A 13940-nucleotide genomic window follows, 5' to 3' on the forward strand; every position below is an offset into this window, starting at 1 on the left:
ATATATATATATATATATATATATATATATATATATATTTATTTTATTTACATAAAAGAAATACTTGAATTTCAGTGTTCCGGTGGCTATCCATTAGATGGCAGTATTGTCCTGTTTAACTTCTCCGTTCATGATGAGTATATCATTTCGGCCACCGTGTTCAATGGAGAAGTCTGTTCTACATATTTACAGGCAACATACACCTTCCCCTTCGAACTGTCCTGGATGAACTGAAATTCTTGTTTCCATTCGTTTTGGAACTTGCAAGCGTATTTCTTCATCTTGCTCGTCGACGGCGTTGCCATGTCTGTAATTTCCTCGTTCTTCTGCTTCGTCTCCTTGTTGTGTGGGCAGTTGTGCACTCTACTCTCTAAAAGCCCTAGATGTTATGACGTCATTGGGCAGGCAAGCTGTTTATATTGTGGGAAAGCGGACGTGAGAACAGGCTGTCCCCACTCAGGTCCGCATTGAGCTGGAGGGGGCGTGGCCTCCAGCTCCGGCTGAATACCGGGAGTTTGTCGGGAGAAAATCTCTGCCGGGAGGTTGTCGGGAGAGGCGCTGAATACCGGGATTCTCCCGCTAAAAACGGGAGGGTTGGCAAGTATGGCAGTGTAGTCGCTCATAAACACACAGTGAAAGTAGTTTGTTATTTTAATGCCGTACAGTAGTTGGCATCTTAACTCTGACTTTTTAACACACGCATCTAGTCTGCCAGAGAATAAGAAGACGTAGCAGGAGGGATCGGTGTTGCCAACTTAAAGTTGTTGCTATATTTAGCGACCTCTACATACTCTTTTTTCATATCTAGTGACTTGTTAACCTACTCAGTGACCTAGTGGTTAGAGTGTCTGCCCTGAGATCGGTAGGTTGTGAGTTCAAACCCCGGCAGAGTCATACCAAAGACTATAAAAATGGGACCCATTACCTCCCTGCTTGGCACTCAGCATCAAGGGTTGGAATTAACAGCCAAATGGACTTTGCTGTTTTATTTTCAATGAAACAATAGAAAACACGTACCGGTACTCATATAGTAGTACAGTTGTTATTAGTGAGAATATACTTATTTTAAGGTATTTTTGGGTTCATTGAGGTTAGCTAATTTTACTTGTTTTGGAAAGTCTTGACAAGCCAAATTTTCTTGTTCTATTGGCAGATAATTTTGCTTAGTTCATATAAAATACCCCTCATTTCTGTATTTTTTTTCTTGTTTTTGAACACTGACTTTTTGCAGTGTACTTGTGATTTAGGGCTATATAAATAAACATTGATTGATTGATTGATTGATTGAACAGTTGTCAGTGGAAATTAACTCTTTTGATGCACTTCATTTTCGACATTCACGACACAGCTTTGTCTTGAGCGATGTGGAATGACAACGCAGACAGGCAATGCTATCAATGAATGCTAACATCAAAGCTAACTCTCGTAGCTGCTAGTGTCAAGTTGACCAAGTTTTTGTAAAAACAACACATGCCGGTGGTTCAGCGCATGGAAGCCCAGTTCTAACTAAAGAGGAATTACCCAGGATGTGACGCTGTATGGCCACTAGGAGGATCTCTCGGGCTACCGATATGTAGAAGTGGGAATCTTTGGGCACCTCCCGATTCGATTACGATTCAGGAGCTACGATTTCATTAAAAATCCGATTATTGATGCATCTTTACATTTCTTTTCGTTTCACTAAAAGAGCATTCATCACTTACAACTTTAAAAACAGTGCATTTGCAATAAGAAACAGCTGAATTCATTCCCACATTTATAAAATTATTGGAAATGTGTGCAAAACTGGAACATAAGTTCCCTAAAATAAAAGGAGGTGGTTGGATCTCTTGAGGAGGTGGCTTGCTGCAGTCAGTCAAATTTTAAAACAGTCTATTACTTTAATTAAAATAAATAATTGATTATTAACGTTTACTAAAGCTACAATATTGGGTGAAACAAGTGCAAAAGTGACTGAGACTGGGTGTTACTTCATGCTTAGAGGGCTCTAACTAGCTCGTTAAGTTTTTTGCGCTATGAAAATATTTGTTATCATTAATAAAAAATCTGCGGAAATCTGTTTATCGCAGTCCCAATTAATTGCGATAAACAATGGACGACTGGACACGCACATGAGTCATGGCCAATTATGCAACTTAGACAATGTCATCCAACGTCTTTTTGTTATTGTAGCGATTTGCATTTAATTTGTAGATCATTACAAGGTTTCTCCCAGATTGCTAACACAACTTTGGTGGTGGGTGTGGGGATGCTTTTCATCATTATTTGCATCATCTGCAACTTTCTTTAAAAAAGGCTAAAAAAAAAAAAAAAGTGAAACATGCATTTAAAAACATCTGTTATTAGTATTATTTTTTTTGATACATCTTTATACTTTTTTGCTGTTATACTCTGTTGATAATTTTTCAAGTTTCCATAGGGCTCTCAAATCCTTTTAGTGACTATATCTTTATTAAAAGCTACATGCAATAAATCAAGCATCTTTTTCTGGGGTTACTACTGTACTCGTGTTTAGAAACTACAAACCCCGTTTCCATATAAGTTGGGAAATTGTGTTGGATGTAAATATAAACGGAATACAATGATTTGCAAATCCTTTTCAACCCATATTCAATTGAATGCACTACAGAGACAAGATATTTGATGTTCAAACTCATAAACTTTATTTTTTTTTGCAAATAATAATTAACTTAGAATTTCATGGCTGCAACACGTGCCAAAGTAGTCGGGAAAGGGCATGTTCACCACTGTGTTACATGGCCTTTCCTTTTAACAACACTCAGTAAACGTTTGAGAACTGAGGAGACACATTTTTGAAGCTTCTCAGGTGGAATTATTTCCCATTCTTGCTTGATATACAGCTTAAGTTGTTCAACAGTCCGGGGGTCTCCCTTGTGCTATTTTAGGCTTCATAATGCGCCACACATTTTCAATGGGAGACAGGTCTGGACTGCAGGCAGGCCAGTCTAGTACCCACACTCTTTTATTATGAAGCCACGTTGATGTGACACGTGGCTTGGCATTGTCTAGCTGAAATAAGCAGGGGCGTCCATGGTAACGTTGCTTAGCATTAATGGTGCCTTCACAGATGTGTACGTTACCCATGTCTTGGGCACTAATACACCCCCATACCATCACACATGCTGGCTTTTACACTTTGCGCCTATAACAATCCGGATGGTTCTTTTCCTCTTTGGTCCGGAGGACACGACGTCCACAGTTTCCAAAAACTATTTGAAATGTGGACTCGTCAGACCACAGAACACTTTTCCACTTTGAATCAGTCCATCTTAGATGAGCTCAGGCCCAGCGAAGCCGACGGCGTTTCTGGGTGTTGTTGATAAACGGTTTTCGCCCTGCATAGGAGAGTTTTAACTTGCACTTACAGATGTAGCGACAAACTGTAGTTACTGACAGTGGGTTTCTGAAGTGTTCCTGAGCCCATGTAGTGATATCCTTTACACACTGATGTCGCTTGTTGATGCAGTACAGCCTGAGGGATGGAAGGTCACGGGCTTAGCTGCTTACGTGCAGTGATTTCTCCAGATTCTCTGAACCCTTTGATGATATTACGGAGCGTAGATGGTGAAATCCTTAAATTCCTTGCAATAGCTGGTTGAGAAAGGTTTTTCTTAAACTGTTCAACAATTTGCTCACACATTTGTTGACAAAGTGGTGACCCTCGCCCCATCCTTGTTTGTGAATGACTGAGCATTTCATGGAATCTACTTGTATACCCAATCATGGCACCCACCTGTTCCCAATTAGCCTGTTCACCTGTGGGATGTTCCAAATAAGTGTTTGATGAGCATTCCTCAACTTCATCAGTATTTATTGCCACCTTTCCCAACTTATTTGTTGCTGGCATCAAAGTCATCTAAAGTTAATGATTATTTGCAAAAAAAAAACATTTTTTTATCAGTTTGAACATCAAATATGTTGTCTTTGTAGCATATTCAACTGAATACGGGTTGAAAATGATTTGCAAATCATTGTATATCATAATATATTTACATCTAACACAATTTCCCAACTCAAATGGAAACGGGGTTTGTACTTCTGTCCCTGTTTCTCGCAGAGCTGCTGCGAGCCTGATAGCACACTTGCTTGGCACTGCTGCTCCAACTGCATTTTCTCTCCTTAAAAGCCGCTACTGTCTTATTAATATTTGCACATTTCGTAGATCACTGTCCACGTGTATACCTCCGATATATATATATCCACATTGTAGACATGCTGCCTATGCTCCAGCTGCCCTTTTTTTGCTGCAGCTGTTACATATACTGCAATATTGTACATGGTAATTGGAATTTGCTATATATTGTATATATTATATCAAAATATAATAAAATACAATAATATATCAGTAAATAATATTTACTGTATGTATAATATGTAAATATTACATATATGTTATATTTTATATTGCTACTATAGTACATTTCTTGTCTACTTTATACCTTTTGTTTTTGCCCTCTTTTCGTGCCCTTGTGTGCATTATCCTTTCCATCCTTTGTAACTGAGCTACTGTGTGGACCAGTTTCCCTTGTGGATCAATAAAGCTTGTCTAAGTCTAAGTCATCACAACATCTAGTTTGGGCAGCACTGTTTTAGTGATCGAATTTAAGTGCATTTCAGTTGCGCATGTAATGGGCTAAATGTTAAGAATTATTTTATCTAAGTTATCACAAAAACTGTGTTGAATCTAAGTTTGCATATATTCATGTGTGTCTCTATTTGTTGTGGGCACTAGGTGACAATTACCTTGGGAATTTAGTGGGTGGGTATTGTCAGGGATGGGGTTTATTATGTTACATATTGCAAAATGTGCAGATACCTCAACTTGCTGTTGCCATGATCCATCATACTGTACTGTCTGCAAAATTCAATACAAATATTTGGGAAAAAAAACCAAAAAACTTTGTGTTGAAATGAGTTCCCAGCGATAAGACCAAAAGCTGTCTTTGAACCTACCAAGGAGACTTGTAAAACTCCACTGTGTAGGATGGAAAGCAACATGAAGGGGTTTCTGTTTTCTTTCATATATTGTAATCAACAGATATTGTTTTAACCCAAGGACTACAAAGCGGAGAGAAGGCAGGATCTGCCCAATTTCCAGACAACCTCTTTATGAACCTCCTTTTTCCAACTGTTTTACGAACCTCTTTTTGAACTGTTTTACGAACCTCTTTTTGAACTCTTTTACGACCTTTTCTGTGAACTGTTTACGACCTTTTCTTTTGAACTGTTGTAATCAAAGGCGATGGCTGTTTACGACCTCGTCCCTTAGAAGCAGCTGCTGTCATGTGGTCAGAAAAAGTCCAAATAAAGGGGGAGGCAAACAATCTTTTGGCAGAGCGTGCTGAGATACTGTGCAAGGGTACAGTGTCCGAGCGTCTCTCCTCAAATTGAGTCCAAATTGAATTCTGTCTCTGTTTGATTCTTTGCTTCTTGTCCTGTTCAATAGATGTCCTCAGTGTTTGAACCTGACACTACATATAGCCATTTACACAATGTATTACTTACATTTTTTTCATGTAAAAAAAAAAAATAAAAAAATAAAAATTTAAGGTGTGGCGAGATGCCACCATCAACTACCGTACATGCAGGGGAAAGTCTGCATTATTTTAATGGGGACACTTATTGTCTCCCGCAATTTAAACATTGTTTGCTTCGTCCATCACGCATTTCAGGTATTTTTTTTGTTTTTCTGTAAACTAGCCCCTATTATGGTTTGTAAAAAAAAGTGTAATGTAAAGGGGAAAGTGCTATTATGAAGCCGCATTGCATTACAGTTGAAAAAGAAGCTAATATGAGAATTGTGTTGGTGTACTCTGCAGTTTGGCAAAATCCACGATGAAGTATTCCGAAGAACAAAAAGGCAAAAAAGGCACTAACGTTATAGTTTCAAGCAAAGACCTCCAATATCAGATGCTTTAGAACAAGTATGGCTTTTGTAAGTCAATGAAAAAGAGTTTGCTGTTGATAGTGTCAGTGAGGCTACACAACTTCAGTGTATGTGGCCCTCTACTGGCTGCAGGGGAGAAATATAATTTATCTGTGCCTGCACAGTACTGTACTGAATAATTACTTAATAGTGTGTTTATTTTGCGTTGGTTCTTCTTTTATAGTTTTTTCTATTTTTTAAACACAAGGCAAACAACTTAGTTATTTGGCAGGAACAGATGTATTCTATTTTACTGCATTTGAAATTAAATGAATGATATTTATATAGCGCTTTTTCACAATTGTCTCAAAGCGCTTACATTGACACACCCATACATTCATTGTGGCCGCATGTGCGTGCAAAGTTTATACGGACCGTGACGGCCTCAAAACCAGGTCTCGGTCTATTTGTCTATTTGTTTGTTTGGTCCAGTCCGGGGTTTGGTGGAATGCATTATTGCTCCACCAAACAAACCATGCCAGCTGAGCAAAGTACCAAATGTGCTGTTCTAAAGCCACATGGGAAGACTCAAAGCACCAACATAACAGGTGGACTTTTTTAATATGTCTCACTAGTAGTAACGCGTATGTTGACATTAGGATTGTATTCTGATCTTGAGTTTAAATGTATTTTACAGTACTAGTACAATAGAAAATATCTTTATATGCTGAATAGTGTTTCATTTTATTCGTTAAACCGTATTCAGACATTTTACAGTAAGTACCTGATTTACTAAGGTCCAAATACAACACAGTAAACAGCATGTGCAATCTATAAAATAGTGTGTATTATTATTGGGCACGCCATCTACTAAGATTATTTGTGCAACTGTAAAGTGGTGCAAACCACCTTATTTAAATGAGGATTTTACGGCATCACCACATAGACACTCATTTACTGCACTTTTATGTTATCATGCTCCTCATACCTGTGGCGTTTTGCTATGTTTTCAAACATGCAAGAGACATGTACCACTTTTTATGGGCATTTTAGAAGCAGTCGTGCAGTGTGTCTACATTGACGCTGAAGCTGCGCTCATTGGAGGGAGGCTTCACTCACTCCGCTCAAAACGCATACAAGTTTTTTTCATATGAGAAATATCTTAATCGTATGTATTATATGTGGAAAAAAACAAACGTCATTAAAACATACTAAAGGACACTAAAACTCATCAGTTGAATTTGTGAGAATCAGCCCCTTAAAATAAATACCATTATACTGGTACTTTAACCCACACGCACATACAGTTGTGTCCACCGAGATGATAATACACCAATGTCAGGAAATGTAGGATTTATTAGGTTATGGCACACGCATAATAAAAAATATATTATTTCAATCTTTCTTAAAGCGACAAAACATTCAATTATATACAAAAAACATCTGTCTTCATATGGTCAAAAGCTGGCCTATTTTCATATAGTTATGCTACTTAACACATGCTATACTAAAACTGCACTGAAACAGTGGTTGAAAACTAATCAGACATGCACGCACAATTAGATTATTCACTTGTTTTTTTGTTTGTTTTATTTTTCTGTCCATGGTCTGTGCTCAAGGTATGCTTGTAATGTCTTGTGATTTATGTATTCTTTTGTATCATGACCTGTTGAATGTTTACTGTATTAACCTGCCTCCGGACAACGGACAACGGCATATTTACATTGTTGCTCTATGTTGATGAATATGCATTGTCCTAATTCAAATAAATAATTAAGTAAATAAATATACCAACAATAAATCAGAGAATTTTAACAAGTAAATGTCATATAACACCCACAATGTAGCATTCTCGACAGGTAGGTTAAAGGCCTACTGAAATGATTTTTTTTTATTTAAACGGGAATAGCAGATCCATTCTATGTGACATACTTGATCATTTCGCGATATTGCCATATTTTTGCTGAAAGGATTTAGTAGAGAAAATCGACGATAAAGTTCGCAACTTTTGCTCGCTGATAAAAAAAAGCCTTGCCTGTACCGGAAGTAGCGTGACGTCACAGGAGCTAGTATTCCTCACAATTCCCCGTTGTTTACAATGGAGCGAGAGAGATTCGGACCGAGAAAGTGACGATTACCCCATTAATTTGAGCGAGGATGAAAGATTCGTAGATGAGGAACGTTACAGTGAAGGACTTGAGAGGCAGTGATGGACATATCTTTTTTCGCTCTGACCGTAACTTAGGTACAAGCTGGCTCATTGGATTCCACACTCTCCTTTTTCTATTGTGGATCACGGATTCGTATTTTAAACCACCTGGGATACTATATCCTCTTGAAAATGAGAGTCGAGAACGCGAAATGGACATTCAGTGCCTTTTATCTCCACGACAATACATCGGCGAAATGCTTTAGCTACGAGCTAACGTGATAGCATCGTGCTTTACCTGCATATAGAAACAAAAAAAATAAACCCCTGACTGGAAGGATAGATAGAAAATCAACAATACTATTAAACCGTGGACATGTAAATACACGGTTAATGCTTTCCAGGCTGGCGAAGGTTAACAATGCTGTGCTAACGACGCCATTGAAGCTAACTTAGCAACATAGCAACCGGACCGCACAGAGCTATGCTAAAAACATTAGCTCTCCATCTACGCCAGCCAGCCCTCATCTGCTCATCAACACCCGTGCTCACCTGCGTTCCAGCGATCGGCAGAAGGACGAAGGACTTCGCCCGATGCGTTTGGCGGCCCGGAGACATAGGAAGTCAAGGTGAGGTCGGCGGCTAGCGCGTCTGCTCTCCAACAAAGTCCTCCTAGTTGTGTTGCTGTAGTCCGCTGCTAATACACCGATCCCACCTACAACTGTCTTCTTTGCAGCCTTCATTGTTCATTAAACAAATTGCAAAAGATGTCCAGAATACTGTGGAATTATAAAATGAAAACAGAGCTTTTTGTATAGGATTCTACGGGGTACCATAACTTCCGTTATACTGACTTTGTCACGCGCATACGTCATCATACCGCGACGTTTCAGCCGGATATTTCCCGGGAAATTTTAAATGTCACTTTATAAGTTAACCCGGCCGTATTGGCATGTGTTGCAATGTTAAGATTTCATCATTGATATATAAACTATCAGACTGCGTGGTCGGTAGTAGTGGGCTTCAGTAGGCCTTTAAATGTTATGTGGGTCGTTTGATTAATAACACCCAAAATTGAACTCCTTAGAACATCTGTTTCCATGTTCTGCATGCACACCCATACGCACTAGCAATAGCTCGACAGAGGAGCAGCTCTTAGTGGAAACACGTTTGGTGACACCTGCACTCCATAGATCCTCGAATCCAAGCAATCCAAGTTCTAACAAAGTTGTAAAGAATACCAAAAACAATGTTTGTCCTGTACCTTTACATGGATCTGGTTGCGTAGCACAGCAGCCCTGAGGATCATGGCTTTGGCTCGTCTCTGGAACTCTTTACCCATTTGGAGCGACTTTTCAAATGTGGTGCTTCTCTGGTCCACATCTCTTGCATACAAAATCTATTGTGAACATGTCAGAATATCAGATTTTAAGGATTCCAACAAAACATTTTTTAGATTTCCCCACTGCTTTCACCTTGCTGTGGGAATCAATGCGTGCGTTGATGAGTCCCTCCAGGATTAGTTGGGTGAGCTCATCTTCCAGAGCCGCCACTGTAGTGTTGAAGGCCTGTGCCATCTTAGTCATGTCTGCTGACACGTAGGGGCTGAAATACTGAAAAACAAACAAACAAAAAACAACTAAGCACTGCGGTCATTAAAATACACAAGCTATTTAATCGTTTACATGTGTTTAAATACATATAAAAATTAATAACAAAGGCATCTTCAATAATCTGCAGTTCAGTTTTATAATCTGGTTGGTCCTTATCTGTTCTAAATGCAAGTTGACACCATAATTCAATCAAAAAGGCAGACTCAATCGCAAATGGTGAAAATGCGGACAGCACACCCTCTACTATAGGCATGTACACTGGTATGGTACTCTTTACACACCACTTCTCTGCCAGTTTAAGGATGGACTTACTGTATATCAAACAGTGATTAACCGAAAACTATAAAGAGAAGATTGAGCATCTCTCAACATGGTGTGGAGCCAACAACCTCCACCTGGACACCAGCAAAACCACTGAGGTCATTGTAGACTTCAGGAGGGCCAGGTAAACAGCACACGGTCCATTCCTCATTTAAGGAGAGGCGGTTGAGCCTTGAGACAACATTAAATTCCTGGACCTGCACATAATGACGACGAGAAAGACGAGCATCGTGCAAACACCGCATTCAAGCAGCCTCTCCTCGGCGAGTCAGGCAGGGCTAAAGCAATAACAAATGCCGTTGGTGTTTTTATAGCAGCAGATTTAAGACCATATTGCATTAAAAACTAGATTTTGATCCACTTCTTCTTTCTGCAGACAATGTGGATTAACTGATTTTTCTGGCAAAAAACATGAAGATTGAGTGAAAGTCACCAGGGTTAAAGGCTGGGGGGGGGGAAGAAAGGTTAATCTGAGGCTGAGTTGACTTGAAACTGTTTAATGTTGCACTTTTTATATGTAGAAGAAAAGTTTTGTCATTTTATTTAATCTGAGCAACAGCTTGAGGCAGTTTAATGTTGATTAACGTGGACCCCGACTTAAACAAGTTGAAAAACGTATTCGGGTGTTACCATTTAGTGGTCAATTGTACGGAATATGTACTGTACTGTGCAATGTACAAATAAAAGTCTCAATCAATCAATCAATCAATCAAAAAAAGCACTTTACACTACCGTTCAAAAGTTTGGGGTCACATTGAAATGTCCTTATTTTTTAAGGAAAAGCACTGTACTTTTCAATGAAGATAACTTTAAACTAGTCTTAACTTTAAAGAAATACACTCTATACATTGCTAATGTGGTAAATGACTATTCTAGCTTCAAATGTCTGGTTTTTGGTGCAATATCTACATAGGTGTATAGAGGCCCATTTCCAGCAACTATCACTCCAGTGTTCTAATGGTACAATGTGTTTGCTCATTGGCCCAGAAGGCTAATTGATGATTAGAAAACCCTTGTGCAATCATGTTCACACATCTGAAAACAGTTTAGCTCGTTACAGAAGCTACAAAACTGACCTTCCTTTGAGCAGATTGAGTTTCTGGAGCATCACATGTGTGGGGTCAATTAAACACTCAAAATGGCCAGAAAAAGAGAACTTTCATCTGAAACTCGACAGTCTATTCTTGTTCTTAGAAATGAAGGCTATTCCACAAAATTGTTTGGGTGATCCCAAACTTTTGAACGGTAGTGTATATGTAGAAAGGTTTTGTTAAGAAACCATTCTGAGCCTTATCTTATTTAGTTTTTATTCGATATATGTTGACCACATGAACCCTGGCAATGGACCCTGTGTGTATATGTACTGTATGTTATTGTTATGCTTAGCATTCATGACTGCCTGCTGTTGCACTGATCAGCCTAGTGGTGGCTCACATCCATCACACACACAGCTATTTCTATTTTTGGGCAGTATTATTATACTGTTCCCAATGTTAAAAGGACAAAGCCATTGTTTACAAATTTGGTAAATAAATAACCAAAAAATGTATATTTTGTTGTTTTCTTACTGTACCGAAAATGAACCGAACCGTGACCTCTAAACCGAGGTACGTACCGAACCGAAATTTTTGTGTACCGTAACACCCTTACTTATATGTAATTCTAACTTGATTAATCAAACATTGTAAAGGGATGTGCTGCTGTGTGTTACCTGGATGAGGGCTCTGTTTCTGATTTGGCTGTACAGTGTCCGGACATGTTGAGCCAAGTACATATCCAAAAGAAGGTTATCCTGAAGGAACACACCATAAGCATTCATCTAAAAATGTTAACTGTCGTGCAGACAAAGACTGTTTTATTTGTATATTTTGAATTCAGTTTCTTGCTCTTACCTTCATTTCATCCAGTAGCTTGAGACAAGAAGCATACTTGGACTCATAGAACTTGAAGATGATGTCGCGAATTTGAGGTTCTAATTCTAAAAATAACTTAAATGAGCTGGGGACACACAAAAAAAGTCATTAAAAATCCTATTATTATTATTATCTACACATTGTATGCATGTTTATATAGTAGGGCTGTCAAAAACAGCAGCAGAAACTAATTATTAATCAATCCTGTTGTACATCAAGACAAACATGGCGCGGACGAAAGAATAGCAGACAGGCAATATGAAGCAAAATGAACCCCCAGTCCAAATATACAGCTTTAATAAGTGTCAGAATGTGATTACATCTTTGTAGGTACAGTCAAATAGAGTCTTTATTACCAAAGGAAAGCATGCTTGGAATGAAACTACTAACTAAGCGAGTCAATTGTGCACATTGAACTTACAAGCTGTGCTTTCTTAAAACAGAGTGACCGTTCTATACTCCGAGGAAAAGAGACCGAGGTGTTTTCACAGTGCGTTCAAGGACCGCTGAACAAAGTAGGACACGATGCCCGACAGAAATGACATTTAATAAAAGATTGTATTTGTTACGCACTTTTTAATTAAATAGATCTTATCGTGCTTAAGTACAAACCAATATTTTAAACAGAAAAAGCTTAGCGATTACTGTATTTTTCGGACTATAAGTCACACTTTTTTTCATAGTTTGAAACACGGGGGTACGACTTATACTCAGGAGCGACTTATGTGTGAATTTATTAACACATTAGCGTAAAATATCAAATAATATTATTTATCTCATTCACGTAAGAGACCAGACGTATAAGATTTCATGGGATTTAGCGATTAGGAGTGACAGATTGTTTGGTAAACGTATAGCATGTTTTATATGTTATAGTTATTTGAATGACTCTTACCATAATATGTTACGTTCACATACCAGGCACGTTCTCAGTTGGTTATTTATGCCTCATATAACGTACACTTATTCAGCCTGTTGTTCACTATTCTTTATTTATTTTAAATTGCCTTTCAAATGTCTATTCTTGGTGTTGGGTTTTATCAAATAAATTTCCCCAAAAAATGCGACTTATACTCCAGTGCGACTTACATATGTTTTTTTTCCTTCTTTATTATGCATTTTCGTCCGGTGCGACTTATACTCCGGAGCGACTTATAGTCCGAAAAATACGGTAAACAGATAACATTCTAAGACTAAAACGCTGTCAGTGAAGTGTACGAAACACAACACATGCAAAATAGTGTCTATTTATTTTATATATTTTAAAGAAAATATCTTCTTGACAACATTCAACAATACGGCAATAAAAACCGAGATAATTTTGGTCACAACAACCGGGGGATCACATTTACGATAACCAGGGCGTCACATTTTAATATTGTTACATCCCTACTCACAACATATAAATTACAGTTAACAATTAGAAATGCCATCCTAAAACTCTGATCGCAGCATTCGTAATTTAAATAAATAGTGGTGATTACTAATTTCAAACTAATTCTTCACCAACAAATGCTAAGCAAAGCTGTTGCCAACGGTCCAAAACAGTAAATAGAAAATATGAAATAGGAGTCAAACAGGAAATAATACACAACAGAAAACAATACAATAAGTCCAAAACTTAATTATATTATGGTGTGCATGTTCTAATTTGATCTGAATTTTCATCTAATTTGAAGCTGTTAATTGACATATAGTATGTTAAATATATTGACTTGTTGTATCGTTGTCAGTACAACATAGTGAAAAATGGGCATATTGCAAACAGTTAAAAATGGTGATTGATTAATTAATTTGAAAACTGAGATTAATATAATTAAAAACATTTCTCATTTGACAATTAATAAATACCTGCTGGAGATGACATTACGTTGGAGCTCTTGCCTGTCAAATGTGGCCAACGCACATAAACCTCCATAAACTGCTACATTACTGGGTGACAAAAGCTGAAAGGAAACAGTCACACATTTATTATACAGTAGTCAACGTAGCAATTAAAATCAATCAGCATTAATTCCACGTTCGTTAAGGGAAATTTAAAAAAAAAAACTGAGCTT

General features: G+C 38.0%; 1 protein-coding gene across 1 annotated transcript in view; it reads right to left on the minus strand.

Moving 5' to 3' along the window:
- gps1 (G protein pathway suppressor 1) overlaps nucleotides 1-13940 on the minus strand; it is a 35590-nt gene that overhangs the window by 2104 nt on the left and 19546 nt on the right. Inside the window, exons 9-13 of the mRNA XM_062037013.1 lie at nucleotides 13735-13829; nucleotides 11863-11968; nucleotides 11682-11762; nucleotides 9512-9649; nucleotides 9301-9435 (exon numbers count right to left, since the gene is read on the minus strand). Of these exons, the coding sequence (XP_061892997.1) occupies nucleotides 9301-9435; nucleotides 9512-9649; nucleotides 11682-11762; nucleotides 11863-11968; nucleotides 13735-13829 (555 nt within the window). The remainder of the gene's footprint in view (nucleotides 1-9300; nucleotides 9436-9511; nucleotides 9650-11681; nucleotides 11763-11862; nucleotides 11969-13734; nucleotides 13830-13940) is intronic.

This window comes from Entelurus aequoreus, linkage group LG25 (assembly GCF_033978785.1).
Source record: "Entelurus aequoreus isolate RoL-2023_Sb linkage group LG25, RoL_Eaeq_v1.1, whole genome shotgun sequence".
NCBI classification, from domain to species: domain Eukaryota; kingdom Metazoa; phylum Chordata; class Actinopteri; order Syngnathiformes; family Syngnathidae; genus Entelurus; species Entelurus aequoreus.